This window comes from Bubalus kerabau, chromosome 13 (genome assembly GCF_029407905.1).
Source record: "Bubalus kerabau isolate K-KA32 ecotype Philippines breed swamp buffalo chromosome 13, PCC_UOA_SB_1v2, whole genome shotgun sequence".
NCBI lineage: Eukaryota > Metazoa > Chordata > Mammalia > Artiodactyla > Bovidae > Bubalus > Bubalus kerabau.
The window spans coordinates 58,494,617-58,514,420 of NC_073636.1; the positions used below are offsets into that span (position 1 = coordinate 58,494,617).

At 51.1% G+C, this 19,804-nt stretch overlaps 1 protein-coding gene across 1 annotated transcript; it reads left to right on the forward strand.

Moving 5' to 3' along the window:
• Nucleotides 1-10,038: 10,038 nt before the first annotated feature.
• On the forward strand, nt 10,039-18,859 carry APCDD1L (APC down-regulated 1 like). Its single transcript, XM_055543322.1, has 5 exons — nt 10,039-10,082; nt 10,485-10,654; nt 11,177-11,315; nt 13,642-14,194; nt 17,797-18,859. The coding sequence occupies exons 1-5, from the start codon at nt 10,039-10,041 to the stop codon at nt 18,559-18,561; spliced, it is 1,671 nt and encodes a 556-aa protein (XP_055399297.1). The 3' UTR covers nt 18,562-18,859.
• Nucleotides 18,860-19,804: the final 945 nt, after the last annotated feature.

Here is a 19,804-nt window from a genome sequence, read left to right on the forward strand (position 1 = left end):
GACACTCTCAGACACTCCTTTTTGGAACCTCTGTTTCCTCGTATGTGGAATGCGGGCAACCCCAAGACCTACCCCAAAGGCTTGCTGTGAGGACCCGACAGATAAGTAAACGTGGGTTCTGCAGTCTCTAGAGCTACAGGAAACCTGTGTCTTGTCAGTATGGTAACTAGGCGCCCAAAATTTAATCCACTGTGGTCACACAGTTAGCCTCACTGTGTCCCCTGAGTGAGCTGCGAGCTCCCTCCCCGGGATGCCTCCCTGGGATGCGAACCCTTGATCCAGGGTGGCAAGGGAAGGTGAGAATTACAAGCCTGTTTACTTAACATTTAGGAAGCCAGAGCATTTCCTGCGCCTTGCCTGCAACGCTTAAGCCAATATTTACATCCTTGGGATTCTATTTGTATGGTAATTTAAAAACAGGGTTCGGACTTACAGCTCACCTTTCTCCTGAAACTCCAAAAGCACATTAATTTTCTAGACAGTAAAATAATGCAGTAATTAAATATTACCATTTCTTTAAAAAAAATAAAATCTGGTAATGCCTAACAAAATGGGTTTTTCAAAACATGATGTAGGTTTCCCTACAAAACTACACTCCTGGGAAATTCCTGATTTTGAATGTATGGAAGAGACCATGAACTCCATCTCAACACAATGTAAGAAAAATTGACTTGTTAAATTGCAATAATTTTCTTGCATTTAAAATCTTCATGCTTCCCAGCGTGGCTGACCCAAAGGCCCTCCCATGTGCGTCTTTGGGGAAAGGCCGAGAGGAGCTGGGATGGTTTGTTTGTTTATGAAGCTTCCCGGACCCCTTTCTCACGGTTCCAAATTGGAGCGTTTGCTCTGCCTTGCAAACTTCTTCCAAAGGAGGCCAAGCTTGGTGACCCCGTGACCGTCGCCCTTGGGTCTCCAAATGCGTTCTTGGTAGGAGTGGAGCCCAAGATTCCCCCACGTGTAAGAAGGCATGGGCCCCGGAGCCGGCCTTCCAAGGGCTCCTCCACCAGCGCCAAGGTGGGCGGAGAGAGCCCCTGGCCCTCGGCTGAACGCCAAGGCTGGAGGAGACGGTGCTGGGTTTCAACCGAGGCCGCCCAACCGCCCCAACCAAAGTTCAAGAGGGCCCCCTTGTGGACACTTCCAAGAACAGCCCCGTACGTGGTGTACTTCCCCAACGCCGGGGGCTGCGACCCGGGACCCCCCCACACCTCCGGACCGCTCTCAGACCCAAAGGCACTCAAGAGGCGACCAACAGTCTCCAATCCTCTCTCCTCGAAACCTAAGTATTTCCGTGAAACAAGAGGACTCTTGGCCCCTCCAGGCAAGACCTGGTGGACAACCAAGCTTCCCAAGGTGCCTCCCCAAGGTCCCTTCTGAGCCTCTTTGCGGGAGTCTCCACGGCGAGGACACAACATCTTCTTTCTTACTGAACGTGTCAAAGCCTTGTGATTGCCTTGCCAAATTCCTGTCCTATAGAACAATGGAACCTTCAGTCTTCTGCCAGGAGAGCGAACAAGGATGCAATGCAACTGGAGACTTCTAGACACACGTTCTGTTTCGCAAACACGGACTTGTAACTACAGCCCTCAGGGCAGCACTAGAATGCTCGGTGGGACCCAGGCAGGTTCAGAAGCCAGCAGAGATCTCACACTCCAGCACAGCACCCCACCCCCACGCCACTTGTTACTCCCCTCAAAGCACAGGGCTGGTATCTGTGGAGAGTATCGACCAAATTTGTTATCTGCTGCATGCATGCCCAGTCATGTCCGACTCTATGTGACCCCATAGACTGTAGCCTGCCAGGCTCCTCTATCCCTGGGATTCTCCAGGCAAGATCACCGAATTGCCATTTCTTCCTCCAGGGGATCTTCCCAAGCCAGGGATGGGATTCACATCTCTTATGTCTCCTGCATTGGCAGGTGGGTTCTTTACCATTATCGGCACCTGGGAAGACCCTTATCTCCCCACTGCAGTCACCCAGCGGTGGCTGGGACAACCCCACCCCAGAGGCTCTGGGCCAAATGTCAGGCGTTCTCCTCCTGGGGTCGTCAGCCGCTCTTCCCTGAGAGAAGGCAGGTGCTGGTGAGGCTGAAGCAGGAAATTTGGTATAAATTATGAATATCTACAGGGCCAACGTGCAGATCTGGGAACACAGACACTCAAGTTGAGCTCAGGAGGACATGTGTCCAGGACACCAGAACATCTGGGTGAAAAGGGAAAAGCTCCCATGAATCACCCGGACGCCTCGGCTGCTTGGAAGCAGCTGGACCTTGGCTGGGAATTCCTAGTTTTCATCCGGGTGGAAGACCCGGCCAGAGAGAGGAGTGATTAGCATTATCATGGGGCTCAGGGAGTTTTGATGGGAACGGTTTTAGTACTGGAACATTCCTAAGCAAACAAACAAATTAAAAAAAAAAAAAAAAACCTGGCTGATGAGCCAGGCCTGGTGGGCCAGACTCTGTCTCCCAAATCCCCCCTTCCCTTCCCATCCCATAAGCCCTGCATTTTCTCTCCGCTTAGCAGGAAACGCTCAACACAGGCCTTGGGGAGAGATCTACGTGGTCAGCCAGTCCCCTCAACAACATGTTTTCAATTTTGGAAACACAAGCATAATAAAACAGTCGCCTTCTCCAAGCAGCACCTATAATGTCCACCTTTTCCACCAATCCCTTGGTCCAGCCCACGCTGGAACTTTCATGGAAAACAGGTGAGACAGTGACAAACCAAGCTACGTTCCTTCCACAGCTTTTCAACACACTGACATCTGAGTCTGAGGCCCTCCTGCATCTCAGAAGCTCAGAATCTGTTTTCCTAGGCACGCGGTCCCTCCAGAATTTCTGCTCCCTCAGGAGGGACCGTGTCCTGAGGGAGCAGAAAGTTGCTCGCTCAGGACAATTTTGAACTCTCCAAACTCACCATGCAAAGGCAGGCACACTTGTCAGTCCCGGGAAGCTGCAGGGCTGGGGAAGCAGAGTGCCCTTTTTCTAGAGCATGCCATTTCTGAGTTTCCCAAGAATACAAAGTCTGTCCTGTCCAATCCCTCCCCCGCAACGCCCCTTCCCTCTGGCCTTGAAGGCAAAGACCCTCGGATCAGATGGATAATGAGATTCAATTACAGCCAAATGAGGGCCATATGAGGGGTTTGAGGGCTGGCCGTCCACACCAGAGGGGGAAGTTTAGGCTCCTTAGAATTCAAAGTTTGTGTTCATATTTCTGTGACTTGCTGGTACCGTCACCGCATGTCAATCTGTGACCTTCTCAGGGGAGTTTAAACGGAAACCCTGCGTGGCTTTTGTGCCGTGGCCGCCTTGCAAAGCACGTCTTCTGCTGTAGCAACGCGGTGACGGCTGCCATCTCAACAGCCGGATTCCGAAGCTTGTTGGCCAAACGTCCCCTGTGTGCCGTTGCACACCAGCATTTCTCAGAGTGTAAAGGGCGGCCGCCTCTAATCAAGAGAGGTTATTTTGGGGTGGGGATTTTTATTGAAAACGTGTGTAAGCTTCCAAGTACAGACATTCTAGGTGCATTACCTCAAGCTCAGGATTTTGAAATAAACCAGAGGGTTTCAGATTTTTTTTTTAAGCAAGAGAACACTTTTTTCAAAGCAGATCTTAATTAGCCTCCCAGGACATAAACCAGAGCAAAGGGTGGGGGGCCTTCGTGGGCTGAAAAAGGCCGGGGTCCCACTTACTGGGTCTCCCCTTCTCTCCTGAAAAAACATCTCTGGTTTTTGGAAACCAGCTTGAAAACCTCTGATACAGTGAAATCTGATGCAGACATCTCTGTACTATCCAGTACAGAAGGGCCCCTGAACCCCTGAAATGTGACCCGTCTAAACTGAGCTGTGCTGGAATGTATATGCACACCCGACTTCGAAGACTTGTGTTTGAAAGAGCGTATAAAATATCTCACCGCTAGTTTTCGTATTTATACATGTTGAATTTATTACAGACACTATTGGGTCTGGATAAAATATTGTTAAAATTAATTGCACCTGCTACTGTTTGGCTTTTTATAATGTGTGACTCACAGTATGTGTCTATTGAGCAGTGCTGTGGAGCCAGGCTGGAGCCTGCCCTGGGATGAAGAACCATATCAGGGTCCTAGTTTTGCGGGGCAGGCCCCAAGGATCAAAAAGGCTTTAAAGCCAAGGAGCTAGCATCAGGTGCTTATGCCAGATTTGACCCATCCTCAAAACTCTCAGCAGGACTTGAGGCTAGACTTAAATCTCCCTTTGACTACTTCTCTTTCCTTTCTCCCTGCTTGGATAAACCAGGGTTCCCTTCCTGCTGGGAACTCCCTTACTTATTATCCTTCTACCCTCAGCCAGATTCTTAGAGATCCCAACAGCTGCAAGCCTTCTTTTTCTTCACTTCCATTTCAAGCCTGACCCTATTAGCCACACACATGATGGAAATCACCAGCCAATTTTTGGGAGGGGAAGCCCCAAGGGATGGGCGAAGTGTCAACAAGGAATTTATGGGCATTGATCTCATGGAGCATGAGTCATTCATTCATCCATTCAACTAAAAGCAGCGACCACGACTAGCATTTACTGAGTGCTAACTATGTGAAGGCATTGTCCTAAGTGGTGTCCATGTCTTGACACAACAGATCGTTAGCATCCACTGGACACTGTCCTAAGGGGCTGGGGAGTCGGCAGGGAACAAGAGAGATAAGGGCCTGTCCTCATGGAAAGGAGGGAGAAAGAAAAGAGGAAATAAAGGACGAAAAGAAAGAAAGAGGAGAGGGAGGGAGGGCAGGAGGAGAAAGAGAGAAAGAAAAGAGGGAGGGAGAAGGAAGGAAAAAGAAAAGAGAGACTTGGGGTGCCTAGAGTGATGCCTCACTAGCAGTGAGCACCCAGCACCCAGATCTTGGTTTCTAAATACCATTCTCCAATAAAAGGAACCAGGACACCTTGGAGAAATATGGACATAATAAGCCTAGAAGATCTAGTGCCAAAAAGTGAGGACATGCTAAAACAAATAAATAACAAATGCATTTAGAAAGGACCCAGGAAGTAAGTCGATAGTGCTCCTGAGGGCCACAGGGATAATTTGAGCTACAGACTAAATAATGATAGCAATGGATTGTAACCTGTAAAACAAATATCGCTGAGTTCACACTAATACAAATAATAATAAAATAAAGAGATAAGCAGGGAGAAGAGAGCATGCTTCTTTATAGCACAATCCCAGTTAATAGATTCAGAAAGAAGGGTGGAACTAGCAAATGACCATTTGGAAAACACCACAGTTATAACTTGTAAGTAAGAATCATCTCTGGTCATCAATAGATGCTAAAATTAGCAGGGGGAGTATAATGGCAAACAAGATATTTGCATGATCTCTAAGTATATCCCCATAAGATAATTATTAATTACAAAGAGGAAAATAGTCGTTTAGCAGATGCCTCCTTAAGTGAGTGGTCAAAGTTAATATCACCAGTGCTTCCTCAAGCAATGCACTGAGAAGGGCACAAAATCACTTCTTTGGGGTTTGGGCCCAAACCATGTAAACTGAATGTAATCATGAAGAAATATCCAAAAATCCTAAATTGAAGAACACACTTCAAAATAACTTGCCAGTACTCTTTAAAAGTGTCAAGTTTATGAAAAACAAAGACTCAAGAAGCATTTCTGATTGAAGGACTAAAAAGAGACATCACTGCGGACTGTGACTGCAGCCATGAAATTAAAAGACACTTGCTCCTTAGAAGACAAGCTATGACAAACCTAGACAGCATCTTAGAAAGCAGAGACATCACTTTGCTGACAAAGGTCCAAGTAGTCAAAGCTATGATTTTTCCCTGAGTCATGTACAGAAGTGAGATGTGAACCATAAAGAAAGTTGAGGGCTGAAGAATTGATGCTTTCAAACTGTGGTGCTGGAGAAGACTCTTGAGAGTCCCCTGGACAACAAGGAGATCAAACCAGTCAATCTTAAAGGAAATCAACTCTGCATATTCATTGGAGGGACTGAGGCTGAAGCCGAAGCTCCAATACTTTGGTCACCTGATGCGAAAAGATGACTCGTTAGAAAAGACCCTTATCCTGGGCAAGATTGAAGGCAAAAGGAGAAGGGGGTGATAGAGGATCAGATGGTTAGATAGCATCACTGACTCAATGGACATGAATCTGAGTAAATTCCAGGAGATAGTGAAGGACAGGGAAGCCTGCTGTGCTGCAGTCCGTGGGGTCGCAAAAAGTTGGACATGACTGAGCGACTGAACAACAACAAAAAGATGTAACAACTAAATGTGATGTCTGATCCTGCATTGGATTCTGAACCAGAAAGGAAACATTACTGGGACAACTGGTAATATCTGCATAGAATTTGTAGGTTAGGTCATAACATGGGATCAATGTTAATTTCTTGGTTTTGACCATTGTACTATGTCTGTGCAAGATGGTAACCTTTGGGGAAATCAGGGCTAGTAGAGCTCTTTCTACTGCTTCAGCAATATTTTTGTAAGGTATGAAATGATCTCAACTTGAAAAGTCAAAAAATAAAAGTAAATTAACAACAGTAAGCAGGTAAGTAATTGAGAGAGGTGATGAGTGCTGTACAGGTGAGAAGAGAGGTAGAAAAGAGCAAAAGGGAAGGTTTGATGTCAGCCTGCCAGGAATTCCAAATATGCTGAGGCCGCAGCAAGCAGAGAGCACCCAGCTCAAAACAGAGGGAGGGTGCTCTGGCCAAGAAATAGCTCTGCAATGGCCCCGAGGCAGGAGAGTCTTTGCTGCTCATCCCCAGGAACACACAGTGGAGAAGTATGGTGGGAGCTTATGGATGGCCTTGGAAGACAGCCAATTTTGAAGGGCCCTGGAGATCCTAAGGAAAAGCATGGAATGCTACTTCAAGTGTATTAGGAAGTTTTTGGCCATTGTGTAAATTTCCTTTGAGACACTTATGATTCTTTGAAATTACAGTCCGTAGTGGGTCTCCTTGATTAATGCCAGCCTCCCCGAGAGAACAGGAACTCTGGTCATCACGTGCTCCCTTACAAAGCATGTAACAGCCATGCAAAGTTCATGGTAGGGGAAGGGAGAGAGAAGAAAATAGACAAAGGTTATGGTCTTGGGAGGCCTGGGTGGCTTGGTATGGGCTGTGAATTGAATTATGTCCCTAAAAAGATGGTACCAGTAAATGTGACCTTATTTGGAAACAAGGTCTCTGCTGATGTAGATGCAGTCGTACTGGATAAGGGTGGACCCGAACCCAGTGACTGATGTCTTTATAAGAGAGGAGAGGGAGGTTTGGCTACAAAGACGTAGACACACAGAGAAAAGACAGCCATGTGAAGACAGGGAAAGAGTAAAATGATACACTTACAAGCCATGGATGCCCTGGGCCCCCAGAAGCTGGAAGAGGCAAGAAGGACCCTCTCTTGGAGCCTCCAGAGAGAGGCAGCCCTGCCCATACCTTGATTTCAGACTTCTGGTCTCCAGACTGTGAAAGAATAAAGTCCTGCCATTTTCAGTCCTGTAGTTTGCTGTCCTTGGTCATGAAGGCTCCAGAATGCACAGCCATGGGGGGAAGAGAGGCGATAAACTTGGCCTCTGCCATTCTGTGCACCCCTTCAGGCTACTGACCACATCTACATATTAAATAGTTGCTTATTAAATATCATTTAATTTTAAAAAAAATCCAATGCAGACCAAACCCCTTTTAAAACTCAGTCTTATCTTTGTGGGCTGTGAAACCTGATTTTGCTACAGTAACAGCCGCTGCTTTTTAACACCCTCTAAAATCGATGTATAACCACTGGAATAAGAAATACTCACCACTGCACCTAAAATCACCTGGCACACCTCCCAGAACCTCGGAACAAGCCAATTAGGATGGAAAAAAAAAGCGAGTGTTTTTCTTTTGCTTTTTGCCCCCAACAGAAAGATATCTGAAGACCTGATATTTCTCCATCTGCTCTGGCTACGAACCACACGCCTTCTCTCCCCCGCCCCCTCCCCTATTGATCCAGACCCACGCTTTTCATGATCTTTGAAGAAAACAGGACAGTGCACCTGGGTGTAAACCAGCTCCCAAGACTCCATTTTTCATCTGGAAAATGAAGATAATCACGTCCACCTAACAGAAGTGTTGTGAACAGCAGATAAGAAAAGGGCACATATTTTTTATTTTACGAAATACCCCCGAATAGGCCAGTCCACCGAGACAGAAAGCAGATTAGTGGCTGCAAGGGTTTGAGAGGAGAGAGGCGTGGAGAGTGACTGCTAATGTGTGCAGGGCTTCCTTTTGGGGTGAGGAAAAGATTCTGCAACTCGACAGAGCTGATGTTTGCATGACCTGGTGAACATCTTAAATGCCACTGAATTTTAATCGTATGCTTTAAAGTGGTTAAAATGGTAATGTTTATGTTAGGTGTATTTACTATTTTATTTGTTAATTGAATATGAAGCACCTGCCTGGGGTAGCCAACTCTCCATCCTCTGAACCTCAGTTTCCTTGTCTGCAAAATGGGGGCACAGACGGAACCTGGGCCATAGGAGGTCTTGCAGATGGTCCATAGGAATGGCTGGCACACGTAAGCACTCCATCAGGGTGCCGACCGGCTGCCTCCTGGGTGCTTATGGGGTGAGACCACCTCTTGAGACCACAAAGTACTGGTGCTCAAGACAGGCTCCGAAGTTGTCTTCTCCCCTAAGGCCCCAGGCAGGCTCCACATGATGTCTGCGGTGCAGCCCACTGCTGGCATTCTGACTCACAATCGTACAACGGGCTGGAGCACATCAGATCTGAAACCCCAGTAGTCTGGTCTGAGCAATTGGACGCTCCGGATTTCATTCTGCAGGTAATTTCAACGACACGATCTAATTTCAAATGTCCTGCTCTTATGAGTGCAAAAGCAGCATAATTTTTAATTAGTGGGTAAACAGTAAATAATGGATGGCGGCAAGTGGACACCACTGTTAATTAAAAATCCATGGTTGATAAAAATCAATTTGGCCCACGCATTTAACTCCGTCTATCAGGTCCCTGAGAAAAGTCATGCAAGCCAGCCCATGGCACCATCTGCTTTCCACTGTGGTTTCCTGAGCCCAGACTTTTCTAGGGGAGAAGAGAGGGAGAGAGAGAAAAGAAAATCTATAAGCAGCCTCCAAAGCTGGGACTGGAAGCATTTCACGAGTTCATTTCTCATCGGTTGGTTTCATTTTTTGTAACCTTGAAGTTGAAGCTCCAGCCAGGAGGCAGTATCACGCTCCACTCTGAGTTTTTTACCAAGAAGGGCTCCATTTTGTGTTTTGTGTGTACATGTTCTGAATACGGTGAGATTCCACCATGTCTCATCATCTCCTGAATTAATTAAATCCCAAATTTTCGCAGAAAAACAGGACAAACTAAAAGACACTTAGTGGGAAGATGGTATCTTGAGGATTCATGTCAAAATACAAAACGTTTTTGGTGTCCAAAAAAAAAAAACTAAAATTTTTTTTTTAAGTTAAAAAAAAAAAAATACCATGTTGTGAAAGCAACGTCTTCTTGGGAGCTCAAGAAGAAGGTGTGAAGCGTGGATACCCTGGCGTGTGTATTTCAGCTCCAGACTCCCAATCAGCCTTGTTGGGCGTTTGGCCCAACTCAGGCGCCTCAGCGTCCTGGCTCTGGTCTCCAAAAGACTAGATGTGCCCGAGTGAGCACAGACCTACTCTTTCAAGACTCTCCTTGCATGGAGTTACTCTGAGGAGTGGCCCTGACAGCCCTTGGGGCAATCCAAGTGCCCCCTGTCCCTGGGGACACCACAGCGCTGGTGCACCAGCTGTCTGTCTCCATCTGTCTTATTTGGCTGATTGAAGTCCATAAATCAGGTGTAGGACACAGCAGGAACATACAAGGATCCAGGGCTGCAGCAGCATTTTCACTCATTCATTCCTTCAACCCCTTCCCCTGCCTGTGATTCAAAAGGAGCCACAGTTAAGCTGACAGGCCAGAGCCCACGGCCTGGCTCCAAGCCTGGCTCCATCCCCTGGGGCAGGCCAGGCCCGGGGCCAGCTGAGCCCAGTTCACTGAGCCCTTGGCTCTGCCCGTCATGGGAAGTCGAGACGAACACCGTTCCCTAGGGTCATCGCGATGGTGAGCTAACGTGTAAAAATATTTATAAAATAACAGAATACAGATGTCCAGAGCCGGCACCCAGCTAACAGGGGCTGCTGTTGCCTCGTGTCGTCACCATCAGCGTCATTCCAGCTTTCTCAGCCAGTCCCACGGGAACCCAAGAGTCTCCCAGGGAGACCCCAGACCTCCAGGAAAGTGAGGAATCCATTCTGGCAGGCCAAGGGGGAGCAGAGAGCTTGGGGGCCCCAGAAGACTGCTGCGAAGGGGCAAGGAGGGGACCCCAAGCCTCCTGGCCAGAGCACCTTTCCTGAACCTGGTGTGGTGTAGGGGGAAACACCCTAGGAAGGCTGGCGATGGTGTGGGGCCAGCGGGTTGCAGCGGCTATAACATTTGGACCCTGTTTCACCACCAACCTTACAGCCTCCCGCATCTGGGCCACATCAAGCTCGCCTCTCTGAGTGGGGATGACAGTTTCCAGGGCAATTGCTGCTCTTTAGCAGATGAAGGCCCTGGTGCTCTCACCTCCGGGCCGCTCCTAGAAGTGAAGATCTGGCCAGGCCTGTCTGGTCTCCACCAGATGATCATATCTGGTAGGGGAGGGAGGGGTCCCTGGAGAGGGTGGGGGGCCCTCTTCCATGAGGCCTCTGAGTCCCCCACCCCCAATGCCCCTCTGTTGGCCTCGTGCTTCAGCCCGGGTCCTACCACACACATCCTGAGCATCACTGTGTACCCCAGTGCCTTCCTGGTCCACCCATGGGGGGATGGACAATGCCTGGGCCTGGCACCACCAAGAGACCACGAAGGGAGTGGCCTCGAGGGGCAGGTGCAGGTCTGGCTGCTCCAGGGGGCAGAGGTCAAGCTGAACCTGGGCTCGTAGGGGAGAGGATGGCAGTCCCACTGTCCAGCTCCTCTGTCTGGGTCCTGGCTGCCTCCTGCCTCTGGTGCAGGGCCTTTCCACAGCCGCCCAGTGGCACTTGGCCACAGGAGGAGGTGCAGGTGGGCGCAGACTCTTGCCTAGCTCTCTGCTGCCCCCTGAGCCAGGAGGGGGGTGCCAGTCAGCTAGAGAACTAGGGTGTACCCAGATCGCTGACCTGGGTCTGTCTGCTTTGCAGCCCGCACTGCAGAGGCAGCTGGGATGGCAGGGGCGGGCCATCTGCACTGGGAACCACGCTGCCAGCAGCCCCTGCCCAACAGAGCCCTGGTTACTGCGCTGCTGCCCCCACGCCTGGACGGGCCCTGGATCTCCACTGGGTAAGACCCGAGGGTCATACTGAGCACAGGCCCCTGGGCCGGGAGACCTCACCCTGAACCTCCGTGTTCACATCTGTGAAATGGGCACAATTCATCCGGTTGTCCAGAGGCTGCCCAGGCATGGGCTTGCTTGTCACCCTCCCCAGAGTGAGCCTAGGAGGCCAGAAGGAGCCATCCACCCAATTCTCCCTTTCGCCTGATAGTCTCACCTGACGTTTCCGAGGCCCAACTGCTGCTCTGAGGGGTGGGCTTAGCATTCTGCCCTCACTGGTGGGGCAGCCAGGAGAGTCCTCCCCACTAGGGTCAGAGAGAAGGCAGGCAGCGTTCTCACCCACCATCCCCTTGGGCCAGTCCCACTCTGGGGTCAAGGACTGGACTTTGCACGTCCTCCATGCACCTCCTGAGGTCAGGGGGAAATTCCACTGCCAAACATCTGCTAGCAGCTCCCTGGGGTGGGTGGGGACTTGAGATCTGCAAAGTTGCTCTGGATGCATTCCCAGGCTCTGCCCCCACCTTCCACAGGCCAGGTGGGATTCAGGCATCACTGGCCAGGGTCACTGTGAGACAGAACATGGGGAGGAAGGGGGCTGGCTGCAGGCTGTTCTTGCCCTGGGAAAATAGCATTCCAGATAGTTCTAGAAGCTTCTAGTATTTTCTTCCTAGAAAGTCCTCCATTGTACCCTTCAGATAGGGTCTGCTGCTTTCTGGGAGCAGCATAGGGAAGGACCCAGAGTCTGAGAACCACAAGGACATCTACCTTCCCTTGGGCAAATCTCCCCACACTGGGGTGTGAATCACTTCTCTCTGTGTTTAACTACCACCTGTACTGATTCTTACAGGTGGTAGTTCTTCTTACGATTCTTCTTAAGAAGAATCTTTACGATTTCCTTACGATTCTTCTTCAAACCAACTTGCTTTTGTTGGTGTAAATATATTCATGTATTTTGACAGTCTTATTGAGGGATAATTGGTACACTGTACACATTTACAGTACTGTGATTATGTTTCAAAGGAAGTGTCATATCACTATGGATATGGAGAGCTGAGCCACTTGCCATAAATAGGAGGTAACCCTAAAAAGAAAGTCTGAAAACGAAACAACATCATTAAGTTCTCACCCGAGTCTCTCACTGCCTGCCTAAGGCCCCGACTCTGTTTGCTTTGGGAGAAAGGGGACGTTGGTATTAAAGACATAGGATAGAAAGAAAAGGCTGGTGAGAACATGTTTCTCCTGCTCCAGCAGCCCCAGTATGAAAAATACTGAGAAAATAACAGTCCAGGTACTGTCTGTTTGTGGGGGGACTCATCCACCGTCCACCCCAACTGAGCCCCCACAGGAAAGTCCCAGATGCTCCCTGACCCCAGCCCAGGGTGTGACAGGGTCCAGGAGTCCTGTTTTCATCACTAGCAGAATAAGGCCTGAGGACCAGGGCTGGCTTTGTAAATAAAACTTTACTGGCACACAACCACTCCCATTACATACAGTACTGTCTCTGGCCACTTTGGCTCCAAGACCACAATCTTGAGTAACTGCAACAAAGATCACCTGGCCACAAAGACAAAATAGTTATAGTCTGACCCTCTCCATGAAAAGTGTGCTGACCCCCCCAGTTTAGATCAACAAGTCTGTCACAGACTTGGATGAAACCTGGTTTGGGGTGGGGGGTGCAGTGGTGGTCAGCTTGGCAAATGGGGAGACAATGTAAGTGCTCATCATTCATGAGTCACTCAGTGAGGACCAGGGTTGGGGGATCCAGTGTGTGCCTGGTCCTGGAGCAGGTACCAGGAATCCACTGGGGAGAGAACAGGCAGGACCCTGCCTCCTGGAGTTCAGAGCACAGGGTTCCCCACACAAAGCAAAGGAGCCCCCATTTCTTAAACACCTCCCAGGTGCCGTCACTGTGCTGGTTGCTTCCTGGGAGCCCGGCCTGTGGATCTGATGCCTGAGTCCAGAGGAAGAAGCTGGGCATCATCCCGGGTCACACTTCTCATGAAGGACTGAAATGGAATTTGAACCAGGGGCCTCTGGCTGCAAAGCCTGTGTGTTTCCTGGACCAATGGGGATCTCTGGGGGACCCAGGCCAGAAAGCGGGGAGATGTCGGCTGAAAAAGGTGCTTAGGACCGAATGGAAGGAAAGCTTCTGTTGAGACCATAAGGCAAGAGGGGAAGGCCCCCAGCATGCAGGGTGGAACTGAGGGCAGCTGGGGGAACTGAGCCTGCAGGCCTGAGAGGAAGGCTGAGGGAGGTGGAGCCCGGAGCCGCCCTGGGCTTCACCATGCACGAGCCCAGCTCACTGCCCTGCACCCTTCTCCCTCTGCCCCGCAGCTGCGAGGTGCGTCCGGGACCCGAGTTCCTCACCCGCTCCTATACTTTCTACCCCAACCGCCTGTTTCGCGCCTACCAGTTCTTCTACCGGGACCCCTCGTGCAGCGAGCCCACCCACTCGCTGCTCATCAAGGGCAGGGTACGCCTGCGCCGGGCCTCCTGGGTCACCCGCGGCGCCACGGAGGCCGACTACCATCTGCACAAGGTGGGCGTCGTCTTCCACAGCCGCCGCGCCCTGCTTGACGTGGCCAGGCGCCTGGACCACAGTAAGGCGGGCCGGGACTGCGCGCACCGCCTGCCCCCGGCGCGGGCCTGGCTGCCCGGGGCCCTGTACGAGCTGCTGGGCGCCGGGGCTGAGCGTGACTGCGCGGCCGCCCTGGGCTTCACCATGCACGAGCTCAGCCTGGTGCGCGTGCAGCGCCGCTTGCAGCCCGAGCCCCGGGCCGCGCCTCGCCTGGTGGAGGAGCTCTACCTGGGGGACATCCACACCGAGCGGGCCGAGCGGCGGCACTACCGGCCCACCGGCTACCAGCGTCCGCTGCAGAGCGCCCTGGTGAGTCTGGGGCCCAGGGACGGTGAGTTCTGAGAGCCTGTGGGGCCTCTCCCTGCCTGGAGCTCTCTTTCCCCGCGACTCCAACCCCACACTGGTCTGCCAGCCTCAGGACCTTTGCACATGCTCTTTCCTCTGCTTGAGGCCTTTCCTCAGGTCTGGAGAGGACTGGCTTTTTCCAGCAGGAACTCCTGGGTTGCCTTCTTGAGTCTGGCCCTCCTGGACTCTGGAGGGTTCTTTCCTGCCCCTGCTGGGATGGTGCAGGTCCCTGTCTCTCAGGTCTCTGCTCAGCTGTCCCCTCCCATCCCCACTCTGCACACACTCAGGGCTGCACTGTATTTGCAGTTGACTGCCTTGCCCCAGCAGCACTGGATCCTCTGCAAGGGGGAAGCCCCCTGTCCCTCTGTGTCCCCACCCAGAGCCCAGGGGCTGGCACACTTGCTGGGCCCATAAACGTTGCTGTATGAACTGGGGGGTTGGGGGGCACTGAAGCCACAGGGCTACAGGGCTTTGCTGCCCGCTCTCACAATTAGAATTTTTAATTCTTTTGAGTTTACATTGAGGTTAGTAAAAATGAAGTCAAGGTTAGGATGCTGGGTTAAGAATGTCTGTAAGAGATACCCAAGGGATATTTTTCAAAAGTGAAAATCGTTCAGGTATCCTTATCAGGTGTTCTTTGAACCCACAGGCAACCCTCACACATTCAGCGTGTATTGAGTGCCTGCTGTATACTAGACACTTAAGGAAGTAAATCAAATGAGGCTAAGCATCCACTGTGTATTGGGGGGCGGGGGGTGGCGGGAGGCAGGGGCACCCTCTGCTCTCTCTCCTTCTCCCTCTTCCCTCCTCCCAACTCAGGATCTGGGAGGAAGCACAATAAGAAGTTCTCGCAATCAGAAAATTAGCCCGAGTTCTTTTCATGACCTCGAAACAATTCTCTGTTTGCCAGCCAATGTTCCAGGCTGCTCTGATGTCCATCCTTCTCAGAGCGGAGCAAGTGCTGGTGGTGGGGTGGTTACTGGCACCCATCACCTCATTAGGAGGGCAGTCTGCTCAAGACACAGAGAGGAAGGACCCCAAGGTGCAGAGGATGACACAGTCCCTGGGGCCACACACTCTTGCCCTTCTGTTGCCTGACCACCCAGGGTACCCATGCAATCTGCAGCGTGATTGCTAAGCAGGACACACGTGCATGGGAGCCTGGGCCGGCAGGCCAGATGTGCAGACATTAAATTAAATATCTTCTCACCAACTGCCCCCCCTCCCCATAGAAAAAGAAAAAGGAAGATAATTTCAAAGATGGATACACTGCAGATAGACTCCCAAGTAACGAATTAGTCATTACCTTAAGCTCTCTGGGTCCCAAGCCTTGCCCACAACCCAAACCAGATGGTAAATATGAACATTTTTAGAAGTTAATTTAAAGCCAATTTGATCCCCAAATTCATTGCCTGGATATAGAGTCCTAATCGACCAAAATCATCTAAGCCTGGTGTCACCTCTAGGGGTTAATTAGAAACTGTTCTGTGTTGTTGGTATAACTTTATGTAACAGGCTTAAATCAGAAGGCGTTTGGCTTGCACACAAGTGTGAATTCTGCTGGCCAGGGTCTTGTGTATTAACACACGCAACTCCAGACCTGTGCACAGTGATGCCCGGGAAGGCTTTTTGAGGGAGATGGGTATTTCCTTCCACCCTCTTCCAGAGCACCAGAGAAGGAAATGCTTTCTCTCTCCCTCTCTCAGCTTCCAGTCGTGCTTGTTCTCCATTTGTTTCTGCCATTGCAGAAGACTGGTTGCCCCAGATCATCAGCCAGCCTCCCCAGATAGCCTGTATGCAGAAGATATCTTTTGAGGGAGAAAGGCAGCCCAGAGATTATTTTGATATAATACATTATGTCCTATCAATACACATTAGTGTAACAACAATTGGAATGTGGGTTAAAATGCCTAAATTAGAGGAGACTCTTATCAGCCAGCACTCCAATTACCAGCACTCCAGCTAACTACCCAGCTTTCTTGCTTCTTTGTTACAAACATTTCTGTAGCCATTTATTTAGCATTGCCAAGTGCCTTCAGGTCCTCTGGGTCAAAATCCCCCAAAACAAAAAGAATATCATTTTCTATATGATAGAAGTAGAATTCTGGGCAAGTGTAGGTTCATCATAGAAATAAATAAGAAGAGCTTATAATGTAGCAATCCAAAATAGAAAAAAAAAAAAAAGTTCTCACTCATCCAATATTTCCTTTCTAAATCAGAACTCCCAAATGCCCCTTGTTTGGCATGAGACTCACCCAGCGGCAATCTGTGGAAATATGTTTTTTTTTTGTTTGTTTTTTTTTTGGCAAGAAAAAAAAAATTGGATCTGTTTTCCCAGCTGGACCCTCAAGAAGCATTTCCCTTCCTGGCCCTGTTGTACGCCCTTGGCCCTGAGTCCCCTTCTGGAGCAGCTAAAGCTAGAGATGCTTGCTTTGACAAGAGGCTGTTCCAGGACATTTACCTTTCAGAATGATGCTCTCAACTAAATTCTGGGCAGCAGCTCCCTTTAAAAAAAAAAAGAAGTCAGTATCTTGTTTCTTCTTGGCCTGGACTGAGCTTTTTCACTCCAAAAGCAGACTGACTCCTCCCACGCAGTTTGGTTCAGCATCTGCTTCCTGTTGACGTGTTTTACTGTAAACCCAACTCATGAGAATTTATAAGGCAGAGGCAACTGTAAATAAGGCCAAAGCGAGAGGAAAACAAACCCACAGCCTCAGACAACTGAGGACCATGCCCTCACCTAACAGTGCAGCGGGGACTGGGTTTCCAGTTCTAAACAACACAGGAATGAACATCTTTGTGTCTCATCACTTCGCCAACTTTTCAGCCACACCTCAGCACAGACCCTCAACAAGCGGGTCTGGGAGCATGAGAATTTTAGTGGCTCTAAAGTAACAGCGCGTGGAATGCGCTCAGCACAGCTCTTGGCCCTTAGGAAGCACCTAACAAAGAATGAGTTGGGAGTGAAGGGAGTAACTACAGGCAAGAAGGATAGTAAATGTTAATGGTCAAATTTTAGGACCAAGCAGGCCAGGTATGGGAAAGGATACCTCCTTTCAAATCCCAGGATATAAGTTCCATCTCTCCTTCCTTCCTTCACCCAATACACTTGCTGTGAACAGAACCTTGCTCGGCTGGGGGTGGAACAGCCAGGGAGAGACGGTCTGGCTCTCTGGACCTCACTGTCCAATGAAGGGGTAGGGGCGGAGAGAAGAGGGAAGAGGGGATGGTGCATCTCTGAGGGCCACCATCCAAGGCGAGGTCAGAAGAGGTCTCTCTGAGGCCGGTCTCTGAGCTGAGACTTAGAGGTTGGGAAGAGGGCAGTCAGGCCACGTGTTGGGGCGGAGGGGAAGGTGGGATCCAGGTGAAAGCAGCAGCAGGTGCAAAGGCCTAGAGGATGGAGGAGCTGACAGAGGTTCAAGAAGAGTAAAGTGACCATGGGGCTGGAGGCAGGAATGAAGGAAGTGATGGGTGCGGGGGGTGGGTGGGATAACGAGCCAGCCCACTCCAGGCACACCCTGGCACCCCACCTCTGACGTCACCCCCTTCCCCTTTGTCTCTGCCAGCACCATGCCCACCCCTGTCCAGCCTGCAGCCTCATCGCCCGCTCTGACGAGCACCACCCACCCATGCTGCCCCCTCAGGCGGCCCTGCCTCTGCGCCTGGGTGGCCGCTGGGTCAGCCCCGGGTGCGAGGTACGCCCCGCCGTGCTCTTCCTCACCAGGCTCTTCACCTTCCATGGTCACAACCGATCCTGGGAAGGATATTACCACCACTTCTCAGACCCCACCTGCCGGCAGCCCACCTTCACTGTCTATGCGGCCGGCCGCTATACCAAGGGCACACCATCCGTCAAGGTTCGAGGTGGCACTGAGCTGGTGTTCCAGGTCACAAGGGCCCGCGTCACCCCCATGGACCGGGTCACCACGGCCATGCTCAACTTCTCTGAACCGAGCAGCTGCGGGGGCCCAGGAGCTTGGGCCCTGGGAGCTGAGCGTGACATCACTGCCACCAATGGGTGCCTGCCACTGGGCATCAGGCTGCCCCATGTGGAGTATGAGCTGTTCAGGATGGAGCGGGACCCCCTTGGGCAAAGCCTGCTCTTCATTGGACAAAGGCCCACTGACGGTTCGAGTCCCGACACTCCGGAGAAGCGGCCCACCTCCTATCAAGCACCCCTGGTGCTCTGTGACAGCGTGACCTGGGGCTTCTCCCCACAGCACAGGGCTCGGCTGCAGACGCCTGTCCGCGGTGGGACACCATGTCCCCACGTGGCCCCTCTCCCCGTCCTACTCCTGGTCCTCAGGCCAGCCTTCCTCCAGTGGTTGTGAAATAGGTATATACTTCCAGCTGGTGCCTCAGGACACTCGTCTGGCCTGTGGACTCCCTCCTGGCCATAGACTCCTACACCCATGGCTGTCCTGGACAGTGATACAGCCTGGCTGCGTCAGCTCAGCACCTGCAGGGTCTGCCCCACTGCCAGCAACTTAAGTCACGACCACAGACTCAGGCCTGGCAGCAAAGTCACCTGCTCCGAGTTTCTCCATGCTCACTCTGATTTTCCTGGGTAGTCCGAGGAGTGGACTACGCCCATCTCCCTGCCCGATGGCGCCTCAGTTCTCTCCTGGAGCCCCAGGATTCAGTGAACTGGGAACACGGTTCTCTGCGTGCATGCTGCCACAGTTCTCCTGAGTCTGTGGGTTGCTGTTTAAAGATTATTAATTTGCATTTAGCAATACCAACTCAAAACCAAGCCATGAATTAAAGATGCTGCTTCGGGCTTTCAGCACAGCTCAGCTCGCCGGCAGGGGCTCGTCTCTCTTTGGGGGCAACTCGGCTTTCTTGAGTTGTGACTGCTGGCGTTTGTCTGCACCCGCCTGTGCTTCTGCGAGTCAGGCCTCAAGCTGTCAACAGCATGTGCAGAGAAATTGAGCCCTCCTGGGCCAGGGAGCAAATCAAGGCGGCCCCATCTGAGCCTAGAAGCTCGGCCTCCCTTGCCCACCCCGTACGCCAGCGCGTGGAGCTAGTGGCCGGGGCCAGGTCTTTGGAGGAAAGCAGTGTTTCCAGCCTTTGGAAAGTAATTAATACTAATGACAGCGGTAACACTAACGTGCTCTGTAATTAGGCCTGCACTGGCATCCTCTGTTTTCAAGATTCCCTGTGCTTAGCTGACAAGGAGGGAGAGAAACCTCTGGTGCATCTCTGGGACCATCCGAGGGTCACTGGCCTGCCCAGCAGTGTCTGGAGGATGAGTTGGAGAGCCACGCCGTGCCCAGCCTGCCCGCTGCAGTGCTGCTGTGCCCATGCTCTCAGTTCAGAGGGAGCTGTCATCACGGTGGGGACAGGCTGTGCCTCTCCAGGGACCCTGCCTGTGTTCCCAGGGCCTCGTCTGTACACCGCGAAATTAACTGGCCTCCTGGTGGGCTCAAGGGTTTCCGGGATGCTGTGCTGATGAGTCACACCCTCCTTCCTCTGCCTGAATCCTAGAATCCTATCTATCTATGGCTCTTATCGCAGATCTTGAACAATTGTCTGTGAGGCTAATGATGCTTTCAGAGGGAGGCCCTTGTCCTC